This window comes from Delphinapterus leucas, chromosome 18 (genome assembly GCF_059928025.1).
Source record: "Delphinapterus leucas isolate spDelLeu-1000000601 "Yukka" chromosome 18, BTC_Dleu_Yukka2, whole genome shotgun sequence".
Classification (NCBI taxonomy): Eukaryota; Metazoa; Chordata; class Mammalia; order Artiodactyla; family Monodontidae; genus Delphinapterus; species Delphinapterus leucas.
Window position 1 is genome coordinate 67,102,114 of NC_143146.1, and position 25,096 is coordinate 67,127,209.

Here is a 25,096-nt window from a genome sequence, read left to right on the forward strand (position 1 = left end):
TAATAAGATTATTTCATATTTCTACACTGAAGTTGAAAAAAAAGACAAGCATGAATAAGCCAGTAGGCTCACAAGCCACTGTTTTAGGCCAGGCTAATAGTAATAGAGTACTTGTTAATTCAGAGGACAGATCCAGTGTTAGAAAAAATGTCCAGATATTGGGTCTCAGTGCATCTAGGAAACTTCAGTGTGTCCTGGAGAAAATTGTAAAGTTTTGCCTCTTTGTTCTTGTATGTTGTTTAAGCAGTCCTCTACTTGGGGAAGTGTATGGACAAGAAAAGCTTTAAAAGACTGGTGCTTTAAAAAAAGGTAAAGAGTAAAACAAGAAGTATGATAAGTTTTAGTGTCCTTGCTTAAGACCTCAAGTTGTATTATTTTCTTATGGAAATGGTATTAAACACCATCAGCGGTATTGATTATGGTCAGGAATAGCTACTTTTGTGTAATGCTTTGTAATTTCCCAAGCCCTTTGCTATACATATGAACTCAAGAAACTCTTAGATGGATAGGGCAGGACTTCCTCATTTAATTCATTCAACAAATATTAGATGTCAGGCACTGTTCTAAGTACTTAAGATACATTAATGAACAAAGTAAAGAGATCTTTCTCTAATGGGGTTTATATTCTAGTGAGACAAACAATAAGCCAAACAAAAAATATTCTAGTGAGACGAACAATAAGCAAAACAAAAACAATGGGTGTAAAAAAGTTCTATAGTATGTAGCAGACTAAGTTATAGAAGAAAGAGAAGTTTAAGGGGGGGATTGATTGGCAGTGGGGTAGGACATGTGAGATAAGGCAATTAAAATAGGTTAAATACTGAGAGGATAATAGCTGACTTGAAGAAGGTGAGGCAGTTAGCCACATGCATACCTGGGGTGAGAGTAGTCTAGGCAGATACCAGCCAGTACGAAAGTCATAGGGCAGCGCATGTGTGCTTGGTGGGTTCAAAGAACAGCAAGAAGGCCAGTGAGTCTGCAGTGGGGTGGAGTGGAGTGAGGAAGAGTGTTGTAGAATCTCTGCTTAGAGACAAACTCAGATTCCAGTAGTTTGAAAGACTTAACCAAAGTCTAGTTAAGGTAGAACTCAAAACCATTTATAGTGACCTATAGTTGTTTCAGTTAGAATTCTCTTATATTTCCAGAAGAAGATAAAAAAGGAAATATTGACTGATTAACAACCTTTATTATAATTTACATTTTATTCTACAGCATAAACAGTCTTTATTACATTAATCTCAGCCTCAGTTTATTTTCACAGTGTTTTTGCTAAAGGAGAAAATAACAGCCTTGGCACAGTGTGATTTTATTCTTTACTGTGTTTTAAGTTATTAATTAAATTGAAACCTAACGTCTGATTTTGCTTTCGGATAACATGCTAATCATGTGACCTATTTAATACTAATTCAGAAGATCTTAATTTATATTTGTAATTTTATTGTATTTTCTCTAATCTTTCTTTTAAAGATACGGGCATACCGCAGGAGAAGCTACACACAATGCAGTAGATTCTGCCATCAATGTTGGTGTAACTGCCTATAATATTGACAACGTTGGCATCAAAGCAATCGTGAAGAAAACTGCAAAACAAACGGGACACACGCTGCTTGAGGACTATAAAATTGTTGATAATTCTAAGGGGGAAAATCAAGGAGGAGGAGCAAGTGTAAACATGAAAGAGGAGAAAGATGAACAGAGAGAGGCACTAGAGAAGGATGGGGCAAAGAAGAAAGATAAATGATGGAAGTGCTATGAATTGTCTATACCAAAGCCTTACAGATGGATGCAATTTTGTTAAATGGCAAATGTGGAATTCCCTACAGATTAACCAGGATTTTTAAAATGTATTCATTCCTACAAAGTGACTATTTCATAAGCTTTATGTCATGTATTCTACTTCTAAGGAAAAGAATCAGTATTCTTGCATCTGGCCTTTAGAAATATAGTTACATTCTCTGTGAGTTGATTTTTTTCTAAATGTGGCTAAAATATTTTTGCAGTTAAAATAAGACTAATAATGTGCTATAAATCTCATTAAACCTAACGTTAAACTATTTTTGTATTTGCTGTCTTTCAGAAAGCAAAGTAGGAAATTATATATTTACCTAAAATTTGGCATTTAGTAACCTTAGTTATGTTTGTACTGGGAATGAATGCTTTAAACATTGTTTCCTCTTTTTGCACTAATTGTGGATTTTTTTTTTAGGTGCTTGTGAGAATTTTCAGTGTGTAAGCTAAACAAAAACTTTAACCCTAAATGAAAAGAATTCTTGTATAACATTTAAAAGACTTTTTCAAAACAAGGAGTAGACTAATCATGGAAAATAAAATGAGGTTCTATAAAATCATTGGTAGCTTATCTCTTTGTTAGGAAATGGAATGGTCTTTTTGATTTTAAATGAATACAAATAGATTTTTAAGTCTTCTAGATTTAGCCTGTTATTGATCTGTTAGGAGCCTAGGAAATTTGGGGGTATGGTTGGTATTGTATCAAAATTCAAAGTGATTATTGTCAGCTTAATTGGACGAAAATCTAATCACTTTACTGTGTCTACTTCTGTAAGTTTTGCCAAAAGGCTGAAATTTAGTAAAAACTAAAATATAAACAGTTGAGTTTATGTATGATAAATAATTTTTATTTTGGGATTCAGTCATTGGAATTTTATATATTAAAAAGCCAATAAATTAAATTATTAGAAAGGTTTTACTCATAATTAAGGTAAAGAATGTGAAGACTTTAGGCTTTAATCCATGGTGGCTAGGCATAACAGTGTCCACTTTGGCAGAAGAGAGGATATTCACAGACCTATAAGCTACAAATATGTAAGTAAAATAGCTAATGGCATTTTATTTTTATTTAATGATTTTAAAAGATTGGTATTGGTTTTCTTAGTATAGTCCATTTTAATATTTCTGAAACTCCAATTGCTATTTAGTTTATTAGGCTTTATTTGAAACTATATAAAGAATGCACTTTGTGAATAAACTGTCTGATTTACTTGGCCTCAAATGTATTCATGGGTTTGTATTTCAGGGACACAGAATTGGTGGAGCCTTTCCCTAGGGCCAAGGATAATGTACTAGTTAAAATGGAAATAAAATTGAATTGGTAAATAGCTTCCAGTCGGTCTCTGCCTTATTTAAGTTTAAGAAATGGAATGACACATAGTGGAGCCTAAAGTTTAAAAAATTACCTTAGAGAAGAGGTCAGCAAAATTGGACTTGTCAACGGGAACCTAGTTGTCCATTTCACTTCATTCTACTCTGTTCACTTGTTTGTGGGTTGCTTTTTCAGATCAACAGCTAGACAAAATTTTGGTAAGTATAGCTTCTATATTCCAGTTCTTCAGAGAAACAGAACCAATATGTATTATAAGGAATTGGCTTGTGCAACTATGGAGGCTGAGAAGCCCCAGATCTGCAGTCAGTGAGCTGGGTACCCAGGAGAGTTGATGTGCTGTATCAGTCCAGGTCTGAAAGCCTGAGAATCAGGAGCACCAATGATGTATATTCCAGTCTGAAAGCTGGTAGGCAGGCCTGAGACCCCAAAGTGCTTATGTTTCAGTCTGAGTCTGAAGGCCAGAAAAGACCAATATACCGATGAAAGCAATCAAACAGGAAGAGCTCCCTCTTATTCAGCCCTTTTGTTCTATTCAGGTCTTCAGCTGATTGGGTGATGTCTACCCATCTTTTAAGGAGGGCAATCTGCTTTACCCAGTTTACCGATTGAAATGTTAATCTCACCCAGAAACACCCTCACAGACACACCCCGAATGATATTTGGCCAAATGTCTGGACACCCCGTTGCCCAGTTAAGCTGACAATAAAATTAACCATCACAGCTTCTTAGCCCGGTTTTTATTTTCTAGAGGTCTTTCTCCTAGGTTTTCTTGGCTTTTTGAGATGCAACAGATCTAGTGTCTGACAAACAGTTCTCAGTATCTACTGCTACCAGGGTTTTTCCTCACTTTGCCTCTACAGACTGTCATTCCCCCATGCTGTACTGGGTAGTTTTCTGGCATTGCCTCTAGGAACCTACTAGCTATAAAAATAATGATAGCTAATGTTTAGGTAGTGTTAAAATGTTCTAAGTGCTGTTACACAGACTAATTTATTTTAACCTCACAATATTCTTATGAGGTTATACCATTACAGTCTTCATTTTACAGAATAGGACACTGAGGTATAGAGAGGTGAAATAACCTTCCCAAGATGTAAGGGAACAGTATGAAAGAAGAGGTCACACACATGCTTCAAAAAGGAGGGCCTGTTAGGCCGGGCATCTTGTCTTTCTTAAACAGAGGTAGATGGGGAAAGACAAATGGTCTTATTTCCTCTGATTCCAGCTGCTTATCAAATTAATTTTTGTTACAATTCTATTGGCTTAATAGTTGGTAGAAAATTTCTTGAGATATTAGCAAAATAGATCATCACTACCTACCTGATAGTGTGAGTCTTTTTCTCTGTCTTCATAGGTGTTCTAGGGTAAGCTAAGAAAAGCCAGACATATCAGTTAAGTCTATAATGCTGTGCTCAAATAAATTAGTTCTCTGGTCTGTTCTTGCCAGAATTAAGACTAGGTATTTTTAAACAGACTTCCTAATGGATTTTGCTATTTTGTGTTTAATTTAGCAACAGAATTGCTTAAAAGAGAATATTTTGTTGATTTCTGAATAGCTTTTCTTCAAAGACATTTTTTCTATTTACAATATATTTTAAAGATCCAGAAAGATGAATAAAAAAAATTTTTTTTAAGAACACAGGTCAGATGAAAGAAACCCGAAATAATGTCTTTAAATGTATTCTATGCAAAAAGTTGTCGTATGTGAAGAAACAGTTTGATCAACCTGGAGGCTATTCATTGGAGGAAAAAATGACTAGTGGGGGAAAGTGTTTTCTCTCCCCCGGCATCCCACCCAATCTGTTCTGTTCAAATTTAGTTAGCCAGCTGAAAAGCAACTTGCTAGAGTGCTACCAAGAAGCAAGATTACTGAGATAAGGGATAGGATCCTAGCATTTGCATGTTCAAGAAGCCCCACAGATAACGTCTCTAGTTAAAACGTTGCTATTTAGGGAGTAACTGAGCTGGGAGCAGAAAAAGGGGCTTTGGTATACAGCAGTTTTTAAATTTAAGGCTTTTGAACTAAAGCCACACTGATGACAGGGTTCAGCATATAGCTGTGGATGTGGAGTGGAGATAAAGTGATGAGAGTTGCATATTGAAGGGCGAGGTTGTAGACAAGACCTATGGTGGAAAAACTACTTTTTTTGTCCAAGTCAGTAGACAGGTTGTGACTATTAAGTCTCTGGGTGAAGCAAGGAGAAGTAGATGGTGTCACACCCAGATGAAATAAGGAGTGAGTTTTTACAGGAGGATGGAAGAGTAGAGATCCTGGAAGCAGCATTAGAGGTGGAGAGGATTCCTGACCCTCCTAACCTAAAGGAGCAGGGGTTCTACAGAGAATATAGAGAACAAAACCATCAGTTCTTAGCTTTTGATATTTCAAAAGCTATGGTTTAGGTGTGAACCAGAAAGATTTGGGAGAATATAAAATGCATGACTATCTCTCTGCCATGCAGGTCCCTCTCATCCCCACCTCCCCAGTCAATCAGAGAATTAGGAACGCTGGCTGAGGACGAAGGAAGGGAGCCACCAAGACAGAATAGACACCGGTGAGTGTCTAAGAGGTGACCAGCACCTTGTTCCCCACAGCTTGCCTCAGGCTGGGCACAAAAGTTGGGAGTACAAGATTTGCCACAGCACGTGACTACTGACACACTGACAAGAGATCTTCACTTTTCAGTTAAACCGTAGGTTCTCTGAAAGCAGTGAACGTACTTAGCATCTCTTACACATCACTCTGTATAAAATAAACCCTCGATTGCTATTAATTGAACTTACTCCTCAAAATGCTTCACATCATCTCTTGCCCACAAATTTGGGTGGTTCTTTTGGACATTAGTCTGTCGGTCTAACGTGATACTACATTACTTTCTAGTTAATTCAATTCCAAACTTCCCAGCACAGAGCCCTCTTTCTGTGTGAGCGGCCCTGGGCGTCCCAGCCTGGCCCCGCCCCCGGGCGCCGCCCTGTAACGTCACCGGACGGCGCCAGGCAGCGACCGTGAGGCAGTTCGCCCCCACTACGGCTGAGAGAACCTGACCACTCCCGACGGCAGGGGGTCCCGTCAGGTCTCGTGTTCTAAGCCATGTGAGGGAAGGGCGTGGGTGGCCTCTGATCTGACACGGTGGAGGAAGGAAGAGGCGACACCTTCGACGGTATGAACACCGACCGCCTTAAACTGGAGTTACTGGAAGAAAGGCACCTGAAGTGATTCGGAGGGCGGCGCGCGCCCCGCCGGGTGTGGGGTTCACGTTGGCGCCGCCAAGCCGAGGGCCTGCGCCTGTGTGAGCCCCGCGGCTCAAGGCCGAAGCCCCTGAGGCCGAGGTGACACCTGCAGTGTCGTTAATCCCCGGGCAGAACTGGTGACATCTGAAAACAGTGTTTTATAGGAGAGATTCATTTAGCTCTTGCGTTTGGTATTATAAATAGGCAGGTTTTGAGGTTCTGCCTTCAGGAGCGAGTCCGGTGGAGTGTACTGTGTGCACAGACTATAATTCTGAAACATGTGTTTGCTTGTGATGTTCCACTAAGTTCAGGGTTTCTGTTTCAAATTCCAAAGGTTTCGTTTAGTTATGCTTCTCTTTCATCCCTTTAGAAGAGCTTAAGAATTGGTGATACTTGGTAAAAATGAAGTCCCTACTATATATACTTCTTAAAGTACTCAATATCAGTACTTCTTACTAAGTCTTTGGAACATTTTAAGTATCTTTTTAGATACCCTACCCCCACCCCCACCCGCAGGCCACAGGAGGGCTAGGCTCTCTTGGGTCACCCTGTAGCTTCCTGTGCTTTCCTCTGCCGTAGCTCCAACCACACTTTTTAAATTGCTCAGTTATTTCTTGGTCTGGTACTAAGCTGTAAGCACTCTGAGGACAGGTTCTGTATTTCCTGAAGCAGTAGAGTGTAGGAGCCAGTCCTTTAGAGGAATCCTGCACAAATTCAAATCCCAGCTCTTATCACTTACTCAGCAAGTACATGATCTTGCGCAAGTTAATGAACCTCTGAAGCCTCAGTTTTCTCAAGTCTAAGACTGGCGTAGAAATCGGTATCTCACATATCATGTGGTTGGTACCAGGACTGAAATGTATGTAAAGCACTTAGCGTTGGCTTGTAATAAACATTCAGTGGAAGTTAGCTGCTGCAATTGCTGTTCTGTTCACTTACCGTAGTATCTTCAGCACTTAGCACAATGCCTTTAACATAATAGGCATTCAGAAATATAAATGATTCTGTCATCGTATTTTGATAACTACTATGCCACTTGCTGATGTCCTAAATAGATAATCTCTGGAATGTTATGTGTGTGTGTGTATTTTTTTTTTATTAGTGTTTCTTTTTTTTTTCCTTTTTATTTCAGGTTGTCAGTTGTTACCTGTTGCCCTAGCTGTTCCTGTCTATAGTAATTTGCAGCTCCTTTGCTGGGCTTTGAGAAACCAGGTAACCAAAATTGTCAGACTTCTTGAGGCCAACTTTAAGAATAAAGGGTTTTAAGTGGTTACATGGGGAGCTTTGAGCTTTAGTGCATTTTAGTGTCCTCCTGGACCTGGGTAATCAGAAGCTTGCGTTCGCCTGATTACTAATTCTCAACCAGGCCTTCAATAAGTGATGTTTCATAATAGGTTGTTCCTGAAGTAGTGGTAGGTTACTGTGTATTATTTTTCTCATGTTATTTTTAATCGAATCATAATTAACAAAATGTGTTTAATAATAGGGATACAGTGCAGCTCTCAGTGCTTGAAATAAGACACAAGATAGCGGAACTGGAAGCCAAACTCAATACTGACGATGAAGGTATATAAGTAAATATTTTTATTTATGACTCCTGTATAGCTATTGTTCATTTTACCAAGATACCTATAGTACATTAAATTACATATTTGGAATAATAGTGTCAAGATTTCCGTATTGCTTTTTGGCAGCATTAATAATAATTTAATATAGAGGCTTTAAAAACATATTTCAGAGTGTCAAACCTGCTACTTTATAATTATTTGTCTACTTACAAGTTCAGAATGTTCATTCTTCAATTAGCAAAACCTTTGTTACGTGAGATAAATACATTATTTCCTTGGTAATAAAATATCACACGTTTTCTATATAACTCAAGTAGTAACCTTTATATCTTAACTGCTAGATTTGGGATATAACCTTAAAATCCTTATCTAGGTTTTGGCTATTTGTTTGTGTTGAAAGAATGGGGGAGGGGCAGGCGAGTGTTGCACACACACACTCATCACACACACCTACACACAGGAACATACCCATATATCCTTAAAATTTATAATGTCTGTAAGATGTTAATTTATTACACAAATATTGATTGAGATCCTGCCATATGTCAACACTTTGAATGGAAGACCTTTCTTTTCCCTTTTCTAAAGAGTTTCACTGACTATTGGGAGGAAGTGTCAAACTAAAATATGAGCAGAAGTAATATAAGTTCTGCATGAGGAGAAATGGCAACTCAGGTAAGGGGAACCCGACACACCTTGCATGAGGGCAGAGGAGGCAGTGTTGAACTGACTACTAAAGAACAGTAGGAATTTATTCGGGTTATGGGGGTGGGCTTTGCTTCTTAAACCCATTCATACTTTTCTTCTATTGGGGAAGCCATGAACAAAATGGATTAGTAGCCATATGACAAATATAATGCTACTTTTCATAATACCAAATGCTATGTTAAAGCTTGCTTAGAGAACACTGCTTTGTCCCAAGGCTGAAGTAGCTTCCTACATCTCCATGTCTGTATCCTTAATAAACTGGCTCTGTGGAGGCAGACTGTGAGTACACTTACCAAGTAGTTGCACTGGCAAGGCTGGCTGGAATTTCCTCATCCATCTAACTACAGACGAAACACGTCATGCTCAGATACACACACAATGCAGTAACTATGCCCACAAGTAAAATGTAAGCCCAGCAAGTCGTATTATCAACAGCTCTTCTCATGGGGAGGAGCTGGAATATGGGTATAAAGAGATAAGGTAAAATGGCAGGCGAGAAAGTTTTTCCTCAGTAGGCCAAGCTAAAACCTAAGGTGAAGGGCAGAAACCTTTATCCCTTCTTCAGAATCAACTAACTCCAGGAACTGTGTCAGGTGAGGTGGTTATTATTATTCCCATTTATGGAAAAATGAAGTTCAGGAATTTAAGTAACTTGCTAAGATCACAGAGCCAGGGGGTGGCAGAGCCATGATTTTAGCCTAAATCACCTGTCTCCCACCACCACTACTACCATGACAACTGCTGTCTCCCCACGTCGGCACTCAGTGGTTCTGGTTATCTACTGCTGCATAGCCAACCAGCCTATCGTTTAGGGTTCTAAATAACATTTGTCTCTCACAAGTCTGTGGATTGACTGGGTTCATCTGGGAAGTTCTTAATTGGGGTCTCTCATGTGATTGCAGTCAGATGTAGTCTGGCGCTCAGTCATCTGAAGGTTCAGCTGGGCTGGACATTTCAAGATGACTCACCCACATGGCTGGTAACTCATCCTGGGTATTGGCTGGGAGCCCAGCTGGGACCACCCATCAGAAGTACCTACACATGGCTTTGTAGCTTTTGCTTCTCACAGCATGGTGCCTGGGTTCCAAGAGGCTGTATCCCAAGAGCAAGCATTCCAAAAGGCACCGTGACAGAAACTGCCAGTCCAGTTAAGAGCTACTCCCAGAACTGGCAGCGTCATTTCCATTATATTCTATTGGTCAAAACAGTCACAGATGGGCTTCCCTGGTGGCGCAGTGGTTGAGAGTCCACCTGCCGATGCAGGGGACATGGGTTCGTGCCCTGGTCCAGGAAGATCCCACGTGCCGCGGAGCGGCTGGGCCCATGAGCCATGGCCGCTGGCCCTGTGCGTCCGGAGCCTGTGCTCCACAACAGGAGAGGCCACAACAGTGAGAGGCCCGTGTACCGCAAAACAAACAAACAAAAAAAACCAGTCACAGATTTCAGGGAATGGAGAAAATCTACTTGTCAAGGTCACATTGCAGAAGAACATGTGGAATGGGGTGGATTCTTGCAGTCATCTTTGGCAAATAGTCTGCCACAGGGAGTATTAAACATAATGCCTCTCGAGGAGAACTCTTAAGTAACTGATAAGGGTGGAACATAGATTGTAACGAGAATGTGACAGGAGATGAGATAAAAGTTTATGAAGAAGACAAAGAATAGTCTTTAATATGATTCTGATGAATTTGTATTTATCCTGAAGGCAATGGGGTAATATTAAAGGAGTTTTTAAAATAAATGTATTATTGTTTAACATTATAAAAGAAATAAATGCACAAGTGATAACCATGGATACATCTGTTTAGGTAATTCTTTCACACTTTCCACTCTCTACTCAAATCTCGCTACCCCCTCTCTCCATTCTCACTCTCAGCGAATGAGCTTACCTTCCTCTTTGAAGGAGAACCAAGAAGCAATCAGAAGAGGATTTCCACATGTTTCTACCAAGAAAGCTACCCACCTACATACGTGCATCTTTGCACATCCTCTTACTTCCCTCTTGTTCCTCTGCATATTCTGTGTTACTCTTATTTAATGTCAATCCCTCCACTTGTACAACAGAGGCCATTACTCTCACCTCCTCCAGGATATCACTCCAGCAATTGATTGTCCTCTCTCTTTGCTGCACCATTTTCCCTGCTCCACTGAATCATCTCCAACAGCACACAAACATGCCGAGTTTATTTTATCTAAAAAACAGATAGCAACCCTTCTTTGGCCCCATGTTTCCCCTTCTACCATTATCCTCTTTCACCTTTCACTGCTCTGTGTACAGCAAAATATTTCAATAGAATCGTTTTTTTTTATTTGCACTCTTACCTGTTTATTCATATTTAATCTACCTGTTTTGTAACAGGATTAATTTTTAGGCAAAGCAGCAAGCAGAACAAACTTCAAAGGGCTTCACATTCACATAGTGGCCTTTTGAAGCCCTTTAGGATTCATAGGAAACTATATTCAAAACGAGTGGTTTATGTTTTAAGTAAATCTGAATTTTACCATCTTAAAGCTTGGCCACAAGACAAAGAACAGGAAAGAAAATGTCCAGAAGACCTAAAAAATTGAGAAGAGTCAGTATTGGTGTAGGGGTTTAAGTGCATTTCAAAAAATTGAAACCTCACCACTACCCTTTGAAAACAGTATCACCTCATTTTATAGATGAAAAACTGAGATTCAGGGATTCTGAATGTCTTTCTCAAGGCTATAGAGGTGAGGAGGGATAGATCTGGAATTGGGATCCAGGCATTTTGCCATCAGATCCCAAACTCAGCCTCTATTTCTTTCCACTTAAGTTTCTTAAGTTTGCTTCTAAAGTTTTTTCATCTGGAGAAGAGAGCCTTGATTTACTGAGGTTCTGGGACATTGCTCATCTAGGCATAGAAATGGGCTGGATTTGCCCAGCACAAGCATGATTGTCTTATTCTCTCTTGGACTCACTCCAATCAGAAGTTTTGCCTCTGATCAACTGAAACTGCTCTTATCAAGGTCACCAGTGACTTTCAATTTGCAAAATCCAGTGTCATCTCTCAGTACTCATCTTGACATTAGCAGCACTGCCAGAACTGATCACCTTCATCATTGAAACCCGTTACTCACTTGGCTTCTGGGACACCATGCTGTCTTGGTTTTCTTCATATCTACTGGCCACTCCTCACTTCTTTTCATCTTCATGAGTTCTAAAAACTTGGAGTGCTTCAGGGCTCAGTCCTCTGACTTTTCTTTGATACATGCACCCACTACTTAGGAGATCCCCTCTGGTCATTTGGTATGAAATGCCATCTGTATACTGATAACATACAGATTTACATCTCCATCCCAGACCTTTCCTTTAAGCTCCCTTTGAGTCTTCATTTATAGGCTGGTTTCTAGTTAAAAACTCTTTGGCTATTAAGTAATGTATTAGTAGATCAAATAGTTTTTTAAAACTCGTCTCAGTAAGTGCTAAAAAAGGTTTTGATAAAATTCAAGTTGTCTTATTAAAAAAATATATTTCTATTTATCTTGAACTGGAATAACACTTAATGATGAAACATTAGAGGCATTACCATGCCTGGAAAAAAGCAAAGATGCCTCCAGCCACCATTAAAATTTAATATTGTTTTGAAGGGTCCAGTCAAGCAATAAAATATGAAACAGAAATAAGCATTATAGCTATTAGGAAGATATAAAATTATTATAATTTTTAACTTTTATAACTTGATATCCAGAACTTTCCAGAGGATCAACTGAAAAACTACTATATTAGTTTATATATGTATATTATATAATATATTATATATTAGTTTATATATATATTATATATAATATACTAAAAAATTAGAAAATGGTTGGATACAGAGGTGGAAGAAATTTTTATTAAAAAAAACCCAAGACACTAGCAATAACCAGTTAGAAAATAGGGTTTTTTTTTTAATGATTGCACAACAATTCCAGCCTGAATCATAAAATGTCTGACAATACCCTTGATAAGAAATATTCAGGACTTACATGAAGAGATAGCAGAAGACTATGACTATAATGGAATAATAACTATTCAGCAAGAATTCTCATCCTTGTCCGCAATCAACTTGATGTACCCTGCATCTGTGGGATACCTGAATAGACAATGAATCATCCCAAATTGAGGACGTGGACTTTGGGAGCAACAATATATATATATTTTTCCCCCTTTTCTCTTTTGGTGAGTGTGTATGTGTATACTTCTGTGTGTGGTTTTGTCTATATAGCTTTGCTTTTACCATTTGTCCTAGGGTTTGATCTATCCGGTTTTTTTTGTTTTGTTTTGTTTTTTTAGTATAGTTTTTAGCACTCGTTATCATTGGTGGATTTGTTTTTTGGTTTGGCTGCTCTTTCTTTTTTTTTATTTTAAAATTTTTTTAATAATTATTTTTTATTTTAATAACTTTTTAATTTAATTTAATTTTATCTTCTTCTTTCTTTCTTTCTTTCTTTTTCATCCCTTTTATTCTGAGCCATGTGGATGACAGGCTCTTGGTGCTCCAGCCAGGCGACAGGGGTATGCCTCTGAGGTGGGAGAGCCAAGTTCAGGACATTGGTCCACAAGAGACCTCCCAGCTCCACATAATACCAACCGGCGAAAATCTCTCAGAGATCTCCATCTCAATGCCAAGACTCAGCTCCACTCAACAACCAGCAAGCTACAGTGCTGGACACCCTATGCCAAACAACCAGCAAGAAAGGAACCCAACCCTACCCATTAGCAGAGAGGCTGCCTAAAATCATAATAAGGCCACAGACACCCCAAAACACACCACCAGACGTGGACCTGCCCACCAGGAAGACAAGATCCAGCCTCATCCACCAGAACACAGGCACTAGTCCCCTCCACCAGGAAGCCTACACAACCCGCTGAGCCAACCTTAGCCAGTTGGAGCAGACACCAAAAACAATGGGAACTACGAACCTGCAGCCTGTGAAAAGGATACCCCAAACACAGTAAGTTAAGCAAAATGAGAAGACAGAAAAACACACAGCAGATGAAGGAGCAAGGTAAAAACCCACCAGACCTAATAAATGAAGAGGAAATAGGCAGTCTACCTGAAAAAGAATTCATAATAATGATAGTAAAGATGATCCAAAATCTTGGAAATAGAATGGAGAAAATACAAGAAACATTTAACAAGTACCTAGAAGAACTAAAGAGCAAACACAGTGATGAACAACACAATAAATGAAATTAAAAATTCTCTAGAAGGTATCAATAGCGGAATAAGGCAGAAGAACGGATAAGTGACCTGGAAGATAAAATAGTGGAAATAACTACTGCAGAGCACAATAAAGAAAAAAGAATGAAAAGAATTGAGGACAGTCTCAGAGACCTCTGGGACAACATTAAACATGCCAACAGTCGAATTATAGGGGTCCCAGAAGAAGAAGAGAAAAAGGGACTGAGAAAATATTTGAAGAGATTATAGTTGAAAACTTCCCTAATATGGGAAAGGAAATAGTTAATCAAGCCCAGGAAGCACAAAGAGTCCCATACAGGATAAATCCAAGGAGAAACACACCAAGACACATTAATCAAACTATCAAAAATTAAATACAAAGAAAAAATATTAAAAGCAACAAGAGAAAAACAACAAATAACACACAAGGGAATCCCCATAAGGTTAACAGCTGATCTTTCAGCAGAAACTCTGCAAGCCAGAAGGGAGTGACAGGACATATTTAAAGTGATGAAGGAGAAAAACCTACAACCAAGATTACTCTACCCAGCAAGAATCTCATTCAGATTTGATGGAGAAATTAAAACCTTTACAGACAAGCAGAAGCTAAGAGAATTCAGCACCACCAAACCAATTTTACAACAAACGCTAAAGGAACTTCTCTAGGCAGGAAACAAAAGAGAAGGAAAAGACCTACAATAACAAACCCAAAAGAGTTAAGAAAATGATAATAGGAACATACATATCGTTAATTACCTTAAATGTAAATGGATTAAATGCTCCAGCCAAAACACAAGACTGGCAGAATGGATACAAAAACAAGACCCATATATATGCTGTCTACAAGAGACCCACTTCAGACCTATGGACACATACAGACTGAAAGTGAGGGGATGGAAAAAGATATTCCATGGAAATCAAAAGAAAGCTGGAGTAGCAATTCTCATATCAGACAAAATAGACTTCAAAACAAGGACTATTAGAAGAGACAAAGAAGGACACTACATTATGATCAAGGCATCAATCCAAGAAGAAGATATAACAATTGTAAATATTTATGCACCCAACATAGGAGCACCTCAATACATAAGGTAAATACTAACAGCCATAAAAGGGGAAATCGGCAGTAACACAATCATAGTAGGAGACTTTAACAACCCACTTTCACCAATGGACAGATCATGCAAAATAAAAATAAATAAGGAAACACAAGCTTTAAATGATAATTAAACGAGATGGACTTAATTGATATTTATAGGACATTCCATCCAAAAACAACCAAATACACATTCTTCTCAAGTGCTCATGGAACATTCTCCAGGATAGATCATATCTTGGGACACAAATCAAGCCTTGGTAAATTTAAGAAAACTTAAATCGTATGAAGTATCTTTTCCAACCACAACACTATGAGACTATATATCAATTACAGGAAAAAAACTGTAAAAAATACAAACACATGGAGGCTAAACAATACACTACTTAATAACCAAGAGATCACTGAAGAAATCAAAGAGGAAATCAAAAAATACCTAGAAACAAATGACAATGAAAACACGATGACCCAAAACCTATGGGATGCAGCAAAAGCAGTTCTAAGAAGGAAGTTTATAGCAATACAATCCTACCTTAAGAAAGAAGAAACATCTCAAATAGACAACCTAACCTTACACCTAAAGCAATTAGAGAAAGAAGAACAAAAACCCTCCAAAATTAGCAGAAGGGAAGAAATCATAAAGATCAGATTAGAAATAAATGAAAAAGAAATCAAGGAAATGACAGCAAAGATCAGTAAAACTACAAGCTGGTTCTTTGAGAAGATAAACAAAATTGATAAACCATTAGCCAGACTCATCAAGAAAAAAAGGGAGAAGACTCAAATCAGTAGAATTAGAAATGAAAAAGGAGAAGTAACAACTGACACTGCAGAAATACAAAGGATCATGAGAGATTACTACAAGCGACTATATGCCTGTAAAGTGGACAACCTGGAAGAAATGGACAAATTCTTAGAAATGCACAACCTTATGAGACCAAACCAGGAAGAAGTAGAAAATATGAACAGACCAATCACAAGCACTGAAATTGAAACTGATTAAAAATCTTCCAACAAACAAAAGTCCAGGACCAGATGGTGCTTCACAGGCGAATTCTATCAAACATTTAGAGAAGAGCTAACAGCTATCCTTCTCAAACTCTTCCAAAATATAGCAGAGGGGGGAACACTCCCAAACTCATTCTACAAGGCCGCCATCACCCTGATACCAAAACCAGACAAAGATGTCACAAAGAAAGAAAACTACAGGCCAATATCACCGATGAACATAGATGCAAAAATCCTCAACAAAATACTAGGAAACAGAATCCGACAGCACATTAAAAGGATCATACACCATGATCAAGGGGGGTTTATCCCAGGAATGCAAGGATTCTTCAATATATGCAAATCAATGAATGTGATACACCATATTAACAAACTGAAGGAGAAAAACCATATGATCATCTCAATAGATGCAGAGAAAGCTTTTGACAAAATTCAACACCGATTTATGATAAAAACCCTCCAGAAAGTAGGCATAGAGGGAACTTACCTCAACACAATAAAGGCCATATATGACAAACCCACAGCCAACATTGTCCTCAATGGTGAAAAACTGAAACCATGACCACTAAGATCAGGAACAAGACAAGGTTGCCCACTCTCACCACTCTTATTCAACATAGTTTTGGAAGTTTTAGGCAAAGCAATCAGAGAAGAAAAAGAAGTAAAAGGAATCTAAATCAGAAAAGGAGAAGTAAACTGTCATTGTTTGCAGATGACATGATACTATACATAGAGTATCCTAAAGATGCTACCAGAAAACTACTAGAGCTAATCAATGAATTTGGTAAAGTAGCAGTATACAAAATTAATGCACAGAAATCTTTTGCATTCTTATACACTAATGATGAAAAATCTGGAAGAGAAATTAAGGAAACACTCCCATTTACCATTGCATCAAAACGAATAAAATACCTAGGAATAAGCCTACCTAAGGAGACAAAAGACCTGTATGCAGGAAATTATAAGACACTGATGAAATAAATTAATGATACAAATAAATGGAGAGATATACCATGTTCTTGGATTGGGAGAATCAACACTGTGAAAATGACTATACTACCCAAAGCAATCTACAGACTCAGTGCAATCCCTATCAAGCTACCACTGGCATTTTTCACAGAACTAGAACAAAAAATTTCACAATATATATGGAAACACAAAAAGACCCCGAATAGCCAAAGCAATCTTGAGAAGGAAAAACGGAGCTGGAGGAATCAGGCTCCCTGACTTCAGGCTATACTACAAAGCTACAGTAATCAAGAGAGTATGGTACTGGCACAGAAACAGAAATATAGATCAATGGAACAGGATAGAAAGCCCAGAGATAAACCCATGCACATAAGGTCACCTTATCTTTGATAAAGTAGGTAAGAATATACAGTGGAGAAAAGACAGCCTCTTCAATAAGCGGTGCTGGGAAAACTGGACAACTACATGTAAAAGAATGAAATTAGAACACTCCCTAGCACCATACACAAAAATAAACTCAAAATGGATTAAAGACCTAAATGTAAGGCCAGACACTATCAAACTCTTAGAGGAAAACATAGGCAGAACACTCTATGACATAAATCACAGCAAGATCCTTTTTGACCCATCTCCTAGAGAAACAGAAATAAAAACAAAAATAAACAAATTGGACCTAATGAAACTTCAAAGCTTTTGCACAGCAAAGGAAGCCATAAACAAGATGAAAAGACAACCCTCAGAATGGCAGAAATTATTTGCAAATGAAGCAACTGACAAAGGATTAATCTCCAAAATTTACAAGCAGCTCAATATCAAAAAAAACAAACAACCCAATCCAAAAATGGGCAGAAGACCTAAATAGACATTTCTCCAAAGAAGATATACAGACTGCCAACAAACACATGAAAGAATGCTCAACATCATTAATCATTAGAGAAATGCAAATCAAAACTACAATGACATATCATCTCACACCGGTCAGAATGTCCATCATCAAAAAATCTACAAACAATAAATGCTGGAGAGGGTGTGGAGAAAAGGGAACCCTCTTGCACTGTTGGTGGGAATGTAAATTGATACAGCCACTATGGAGAACAGTATGGAGGTTCCTTAAAATACTAAAAATAGAACTACGATACGACCCAGCAATCCCACTACTGGGCATGCACCCTGAGAAAACCATAATTCAAAAAGAATTATGTACCACAATGTTCATTGCAGCTCTATTTACAATAGCCAGGAGATGGAAACAACCTAAGTGTCCATTGACAGATGAATGGATAAAGAAGATGTGGCACATATATGCAATGGAATATTTCTTAGTCATAAAAAGAAATGAAATTGAGTTATTTGTAGTGAGTTGGATGGACCTAGAGTCTGTCATACAGAGTGAAGTAAGTCAGAAAGAGAAAAACCAGTACCATATGCTAACACATATATATGGAATCTAAAAAAAAAAAAATGGTCCTGAGTAACCTAGGAGCAAGATGGGAATAAAGATGCAGACCTACAAGAGAATGTACTTGAGGATACAGGGAGGGGGAAGGGTAAGCTGGGACAAAGTGAGAGAGTTGGATGGACATATATACACTACCAAATGTAAAGTAGATAGCAGCCACATAGCACAGGAAAATCAGCTCAGTGCTTTGTGACCACCTAGAGGGGTGGGATAGGGAGGGTGGGAGGGAGGGAGACACAAGGAGGAAGAGATGTGGGGATATATGTGTATGTATAAGTGATTCACTTTGTTATAAAACAGAAACTAACACACCACTGTAAAGCAATTATACTCCAATAAAGATGTTTAAAAAAAAAAACGGAATTCTCACCTTGTTCAACCTAAGGGATTTCATACTGGAGAGAAACCCTAAAGTGAAATGAAATTGGGAAATTTATTATTAAGGTTTTATAATGGGGACATAGACTTTTCCTATATAGGAGAATTGGGTGTTATAAATATGCTCATTCTTTTCAAATTAATTTATTGATATGTAATTCTTATTAAAACACAGAGCTGTTTTTTCTTAACTTCAATAACTGACTCTAAAGTTAATGAGATGAATAAATAGGGATAACTGATAAGAAATTTTGGGGAGTTGACGGGACTCCTACAATATATAGTAAAGCTGAAGTCATTAAAACTGAAAACAAATCAATAAAACAAAATAGGTAGTATATTAGTTTGCTAGAGCTTCCATAGCAATGTACCACAGACAGGCTGAGTTGAACCACAGAAACTTATTTTCTCACAGTTCTGGAGACTACAAGTCCAAGGGTGTGATGTTCACAGGCTTGGTTTCTTCTGAAGGCTTTCTTTCTGTGTCTTCACATGGTCTTCCCTCTGTACCTGTTTGTGTCCTAATTTCTTCTTATAATGAAATCAGTCATATTGGATTAGGGCTAAGCATATGATCTCATTTAACCTTAATGAGCTTTTTAAATGTCCTATCTCTAAATACAGTTACATCTGAGTACTGGGAGCGTAGGACTTCAACATATGAATTTGGGAGGAGGAAGCAGACACAGTTCAGTCCATAACAGAAAGAGATTCTAATTTATTAAAATGTTGTACTAGTGTGAAATTCAGGGCCAGGTTACTAAGTTAATTAAAAAATTGTTTTCAGTTATCTATGAAAAAAAGGAGAAAACTATTTTCATTTATGAGACTTGTGGGAAATAGATTATTACAAAAACTGCACCAGACATTGAAATAGGAAAGTACCAAATGATCATTGTTTTAGTCTGCTCGGGCTGTCATAACAGAGTACCGTAAGACTGCGTGGCTTAAACAACAGAAATTTATTTTCTTATAGTTCTAGATCCTGGAAGTCCAAGATCAAGGTGCCAGCCGATTTGGTCTCTAGTGCGGACCCATTTCCTGCCTTGCAGATGACCACCTTCTCATTGTGTTCTCACATGGCAGGTAGAACAAGCTATGGTGCCTCTTCCTTTTTTTATAAGGGCAGCAGCCCTATTGGATTATGGCCCCACCCTTATGATCTCACTTAACTTTTATTACTTTCTCACAGACCCCACCTCCAACTAAAGTCACATGGGGTTAGGGCTTCAACATATGAATTTTAGAGGGACACAAACATTCCATAAAAATCATGAAGCTATCACTTTCTAATTACTGTCTTCCCCTTCCCACCATCAAGAAAGAACAACTTTAGCCTGCCTGCCCAAGTTTGGGAAAGGGCTTCTGGGCAGAGAACTGGAACCAAAGAGCCAATTACCAGTAATGTTTTATTAGAATCTGTGTCACCACACAGAGCTTTAAAAGAGCTAAAAGAGGGACTTCCCTGGCCATCCAGTGGATGAGACTCCGTGCTTCCAATGCAGGGGGCATGGGTTTGATCCCTGGTCAGGGAACTAGGATTCTGCATGCTGCATGGCACTGCCAAAAAAAAGAAAAAAACATGAGCTTCTTTTAAAGTGATGAATTATTCAATAAATTCCATTTGGAAAATTGGTATAATATTTAGAAAAATAATCCCTTTAGATCTTCACTGTATACTTAATTCTCAAAACTTCTGGGGGGACTTCCCTGGTGGTCCAGTGGCTAAGACTCTGTGCTCCTAATGCAGGGGGCCCGGGTTCCATCCCTGGTCAGGGAACCAGAGCCCACATGCCGCAGCTAAAGTTTGCATGCCGCAACTATGACCCGGGGCAGCCAAATAAACAAAAATTACTCTAAAATAAAATAAAATAAAACCTTCCAGATGGATTTAATATTTAAAATTTAAAGATTTAAATATTTTAAAATGAACCAAGAAAATATAGATGAATGTATATTTGTTTATGGATAAAGAAGGCCTTTCTTAAAGAGCAATAAATCACTAGGAAAACATGTTTAGGTTTGATTTCCCTTGTGAAAATAGCTTCCCTTGATTTAAAGGAAAAAAGACCAATATGAGAAGTCAAACAGTAATCTGGGAAAGACATTGGTAGCCAAAATGATGGACAAAAGGTCTATATTTTCACCACATCTATGTCCTCTGCAATTCAGTTAGAAAACACTAAGTTCCCAGTAGATAAATATGAGCAGGACACAGAGACAGCTCGTGAATATGGGAAAATATCCAACTTGTTTTTAAGTCAAAGAAATTTGTTGCCTATAAAAGAAGTAGAGATTTTTTTTATAAGTGAAATAGGAACTTTATACATTACTGATAGCAGTGTAGTACTACCCTTTGGGGAAAAAATTTTGCAGTAAATTTCTTATGATGATAAAAATGATAATAACAAAAACAACTAAGTTTTATAGCAATTTCTGTGTGCCCTGCACTGCTTTAAGCCTTCACATGTTTTAATTAATCCTGTCAATATCCTATAGTGTAGGAACTTTAATTATCCTTATTTTACAGTTGAGAAATTGAGGCACAGGAAATGTAACTTGCTCAGGATCACAGAAATAAACTGGTGGAGACATGGCTTAAACCCACTAGTCCTACTTTGGGGATGTTTTTCCTCATGGAGTCCTCTGAAAATTTGCTGGGGGGCAACTTTACTCAAAGAGATAGTCTTTGCACCGTGCCCCCTTTTTGTACATGTTGGCATTTTTGTTCATGCAGTTCTTGCTGTTTGAAGATTATTTTTTACCCTCTCTGACTTAGAACAGGTGTCATTCCCCCCAAGAAGCATTTTCTGTCCCTCTTCAATCTTGACCTCCCCATTTCTGATTCCCTTCTGCCACCTTCCAGATTGGATATCTTTCTTTGTGTACCATTACAACCAATTAACCAAAAATTTCTTAAATGTTCTGGCTATGTTTCTGTACTCCCCACCCCTCCCAACTTCTCCTACTGCTGATTGACGGCAGGGATTGTGTCTATTTTATTTTTGAATCCCTAGTGCCTCGTACAGTGCCACATAGTAGGCTCTTTCCTTTCCTTGTTAACATTTTCTTATTTTACAAAGTCTTTTCAAGTTAATATAACTCCATCACTGTAATCATAAATATAGTGAACAACACAAACATGAATGTCCATGTAGGGTCAAGTTTCAATCAGTTCAACTGTGTTCTTCTTAACAATTTAAAAATTATTATTTGGCGTTGTTTAGTTGGGCTTTGTTTGTTTTGTTTTTGTTAACGTGCTATCTCTCTTTGGGAAAAAAAATGTCCATATCTGAAAGATAAGCCTCCACCTAATATTCTCTCGCTTTATGAACTTCCTCTTTTAAGGTCAATTTTGACCATGAAGCATATTTCTAGAATTTTTCAATTTTTGGTTTGATTTTGTTTTTCATTGTAGTGATTCTAGCCAAGATCCCTCTTTGAGACTGCAAAGCAATTTAATTTTTCCCTTCAAAGGTACAGTGCTTGATTTTGTTTGTTTTTAGAATTACTGCAAAAGCAGTGGTTTCATGGAGTTACTGCTCAGGGTATTTTTTCTCCCAAGAGACACAAATGTTTCTGCTAAATTTTTATCCTCACAATCTGTATTTTGATAATTAAGTACATCTTAGGCCTTGATAGGTTGGCTGCTGTGGTGCTCAAGGTCAAGGATCATCTTTTTTAGGGTCACATTTATTGTGACCATCTAATGAGAGCACCACATCTCTTACATGGGCTGGTTTTAGATGGCTCTGAACATTCCTTAGTATCAGGATTATTCCAGAAACTTGCTATTTTGAATTGCTAATCTTATTCCCAGTTGAAAGCATAATTTAAACATTATTGCATTTTAAAGTCAGATGAAAAACTATTTTTCAAAAATTTTGTAAAAGTTACAAACCTCAGTATGAAATCAGTACTTCTGGCTTATCACAGAACAAAGTGTGGCAGGGAAAGCCAAACTCAGTGTGGTCCTTTTTCAGAAAAAGAAAACAGTTGACAGCAGGAAGCTGACCAAATTTGTGGGGGGGGGCAATGCTGGTATGTGAAAAGAAAGCAAAAATTTTATCAATCTCCAGTTTTGTGGGTCTCCATCCACTTGTTAAGCATTTGGATTAATGACTTTGGACTTCGGTTTGGAAGGGCGTTCCTGCCCCTCTCTTTGGTAGACCACATCTGACTAGAAATGAGAGTGAGGGCAGGGTTGTGTTAAGGTTGGGGAGGTTGGCAGGGGTGTGAGCTAGTAAGTCTTTCTGCTTAGACTCCTCCATCAGCCATTATGTAGTAGAAGTTGCCCCATATATGCAAAGAGCATTTAAAGTTTAGAAACACCATTTTTTCTCTCTACAAAGTGTGACTTTCAAGACTCAAAAAAAAAAAAAAAAAATTAGCTTTGGGCCTTGGAGCCGAAAAGGAGGTTTTAATTCTAGGCTGCATCTTCCTCCTCCTCCCAGAGCAAGAAGACAAATGTTTTGGCCTCAGTAGCCAAAGGGATTTAGTGAAAGAAAACTGCTTACAGATAAGAGAAGATACCTGAATAGGTAGCCGAAGGTAAAGAGTGTTACCATAGCACAGCGGATAAGAGGACAAATTTCAAGTCAGAACAAACTGGTTGAAACCCCAGTTCCCCATTTATTACTTTGTCATCTTAATACTGTTATTTGACATCTCTGAACCTTGTTTTCCTCATCTGTAAAATGGGTAAGTTTTTGTAAATGAGGATTAAATTAGTTTATATATGTAAGGTATTGTGTGCTTTTAACACAGCAAACACATAATTGGTAGTTGTTGAACGGATTTCAGAATTCTTTTGCAAAGGAAAAAAATGAATATGACATTGGACGGGAAGCTAGTACTCCTTAGGCTGTAATATATGGATATTTCAAGTTCCAAGGAAAGAAACATGTTCCTGATATTTCCTCTAATAGAATTCCTTATAAGGATACACAAGGAACTAAAGACAAAAGTGGGTGGAGAGTAAGAAGACCAGGGATCACAATAGTGACAGTGAGGCCGGCTGGGTGGGAATAGGTGAGTCTGGTGTCTGCACAGATCCTGTGTAACGGAGAACGCACGCTTAGACATGAGTTCCCTCCAGTACATCTGTGTTACTAATAAAGTCCAGTATAGTAATGGAGCTAATTAATGTTGTTTTAATGAATAAATGAGAGGTGGTGAGGTGAGCTTGACCGTCCCCACCTCTTCACTCAGGTGGTGAATGGAAAACCCGTTATGAGACACAACTTGAATTGAATGACCAACTAGAAAAGCAGATTGTTTCTCTCAAAGAGAAAATGGAAAAAATCTGTGGAAATCCTTCAGGTACAGAAGCGCCTATATATATGTTTTATAAGTGGAGTTAAAATTGATAAAACATCAGTTGCTCACATTTGCTTTATTGTAGACAGACTGTCTTCTATTCGTGTCTATGAATGGATGCCAGTGGTGAGTAAAAGATGTTGAAACAAAAGGAATAATTGAAGGAAATTATGTGTACTTTTCCCCAGACAGATTTCAAACAAAAGTTTAAAGACTGTGACAAGGTCCAAATAAAATATCTTATTCAGTGGAGCTTTCCTGTGATGTAAAGAATCCTATAAACAAGGCCTTCAGCTTGGTCTCTTCTGTAAAAAGCTGGGCAGGGATTCTGTTGCAGGTACAAACAAAATGGAAGTGAAAGGATCTCGGTGGTCAGGCTGGGGGGAAACCTGAGTGTATTCCTTACAACCTGAAAGAGCCTGTTTAACTCAGAAATACCTCTCTCATCCCCATCTAAAACAGTTCCATTCTAGTTCCTAGAACCCATAAATTACCCTGCAACCGCACTGGGCTGCTTCACCTACTTTTTCTTTTGGTTGCCCTAGTGACATCTTTCTTCTTTTGAGAGATAATTTAAATCTCCAATAAATGAATTTATGTTTTCTACTTTACAAAGAGTATCGTTTGTTTTTCATTCATTCAAATATTTGTTAATATTTTTTTTTAATGTAGAGGAGGCCCAAAGCATGACTTATGTTGAACTCTTGCTGAATTTTTATTTCAAGAATACTCAGAAAAACATGGAAATCTCATAAATAAACCAAGGGTACTTTGCATGAAAATGAAAATACAATACTCAGCCAAATTGGCAGGACTTAATATTACACTAATAATTATAATAACTTGTCCTAAATTAAACATATGTAATATGCAAATTAACTTATATACATTATTTCAGTCTTGCAACAAACCCCATGACATACAATTTTATATTGTTATTTTAATACATGTGATTCTAAGCTTAAAGAGATTGAATGATTTACTCAGTTTCACACAGTCTGGACATGTGGAGTCAGAGTCTCTCCCTCTTAAACCTCTGCCATTTAACTCTGC

The 25,096-nt window shown here is 37.9% G+C and overlaps 2 protein-coding genes across 5 annotated transcripts in view; both read left to right on the top strand.

Annotated features, from left to right (window-relative positions):
- The window catches only part of SPART (spartin), a 40,801-nt gene extending 37,683 nt beyond the window's left edge, over window positions 1-3,118 (top strand). For 3 of the 4 annotated variants that reach the window (XM_022574669.3, XM_089899670.1, XM_030762480.2), the window contains one exon: window positions 1,468-3,118. In XM_022574669.3, coding sequence (XP_022430377.1) covers window positions 1,468-1,741 — 274 coding nt within the window. In that variant the 3' untranslated portion in view covers window positions 1,742-3,118. The remainder of the gene's footprint in view (window positions 1-1,467) is intronic. The other variant, XM_089899671.1, reaches the window with a different exon arrangement.
- Window positions 3,119-7,183: 4,065 nt separating this feature from the next.
- CCDC169 (coiled-coil domain containing 169) overlaps window positions 7,184-25,096 on the top strand; it is a 54,443-nt gene continuing 36,530 nt past the window's right edge. The window contains exons 1-4 of the mRNA XM_089899292.1: window positions 7,184-7,188; window positions 7,836-7,915; window positions 23,936-24,046; window positions 24,129-24,169. Of these exons, the coding sequence (XP_089755418.1) occupies window positions 7,184-7,188; window positions 7,836-7,915; window positions 23,936-24,046; window positions 24,129-24,169 (237 nt within the window). The remainder of the gene's footprint in view (window positions 7,189-7,835; window positions 7,916-23,935; window positions 24,047-24,128; window positions 24,170-25,096) is intronic.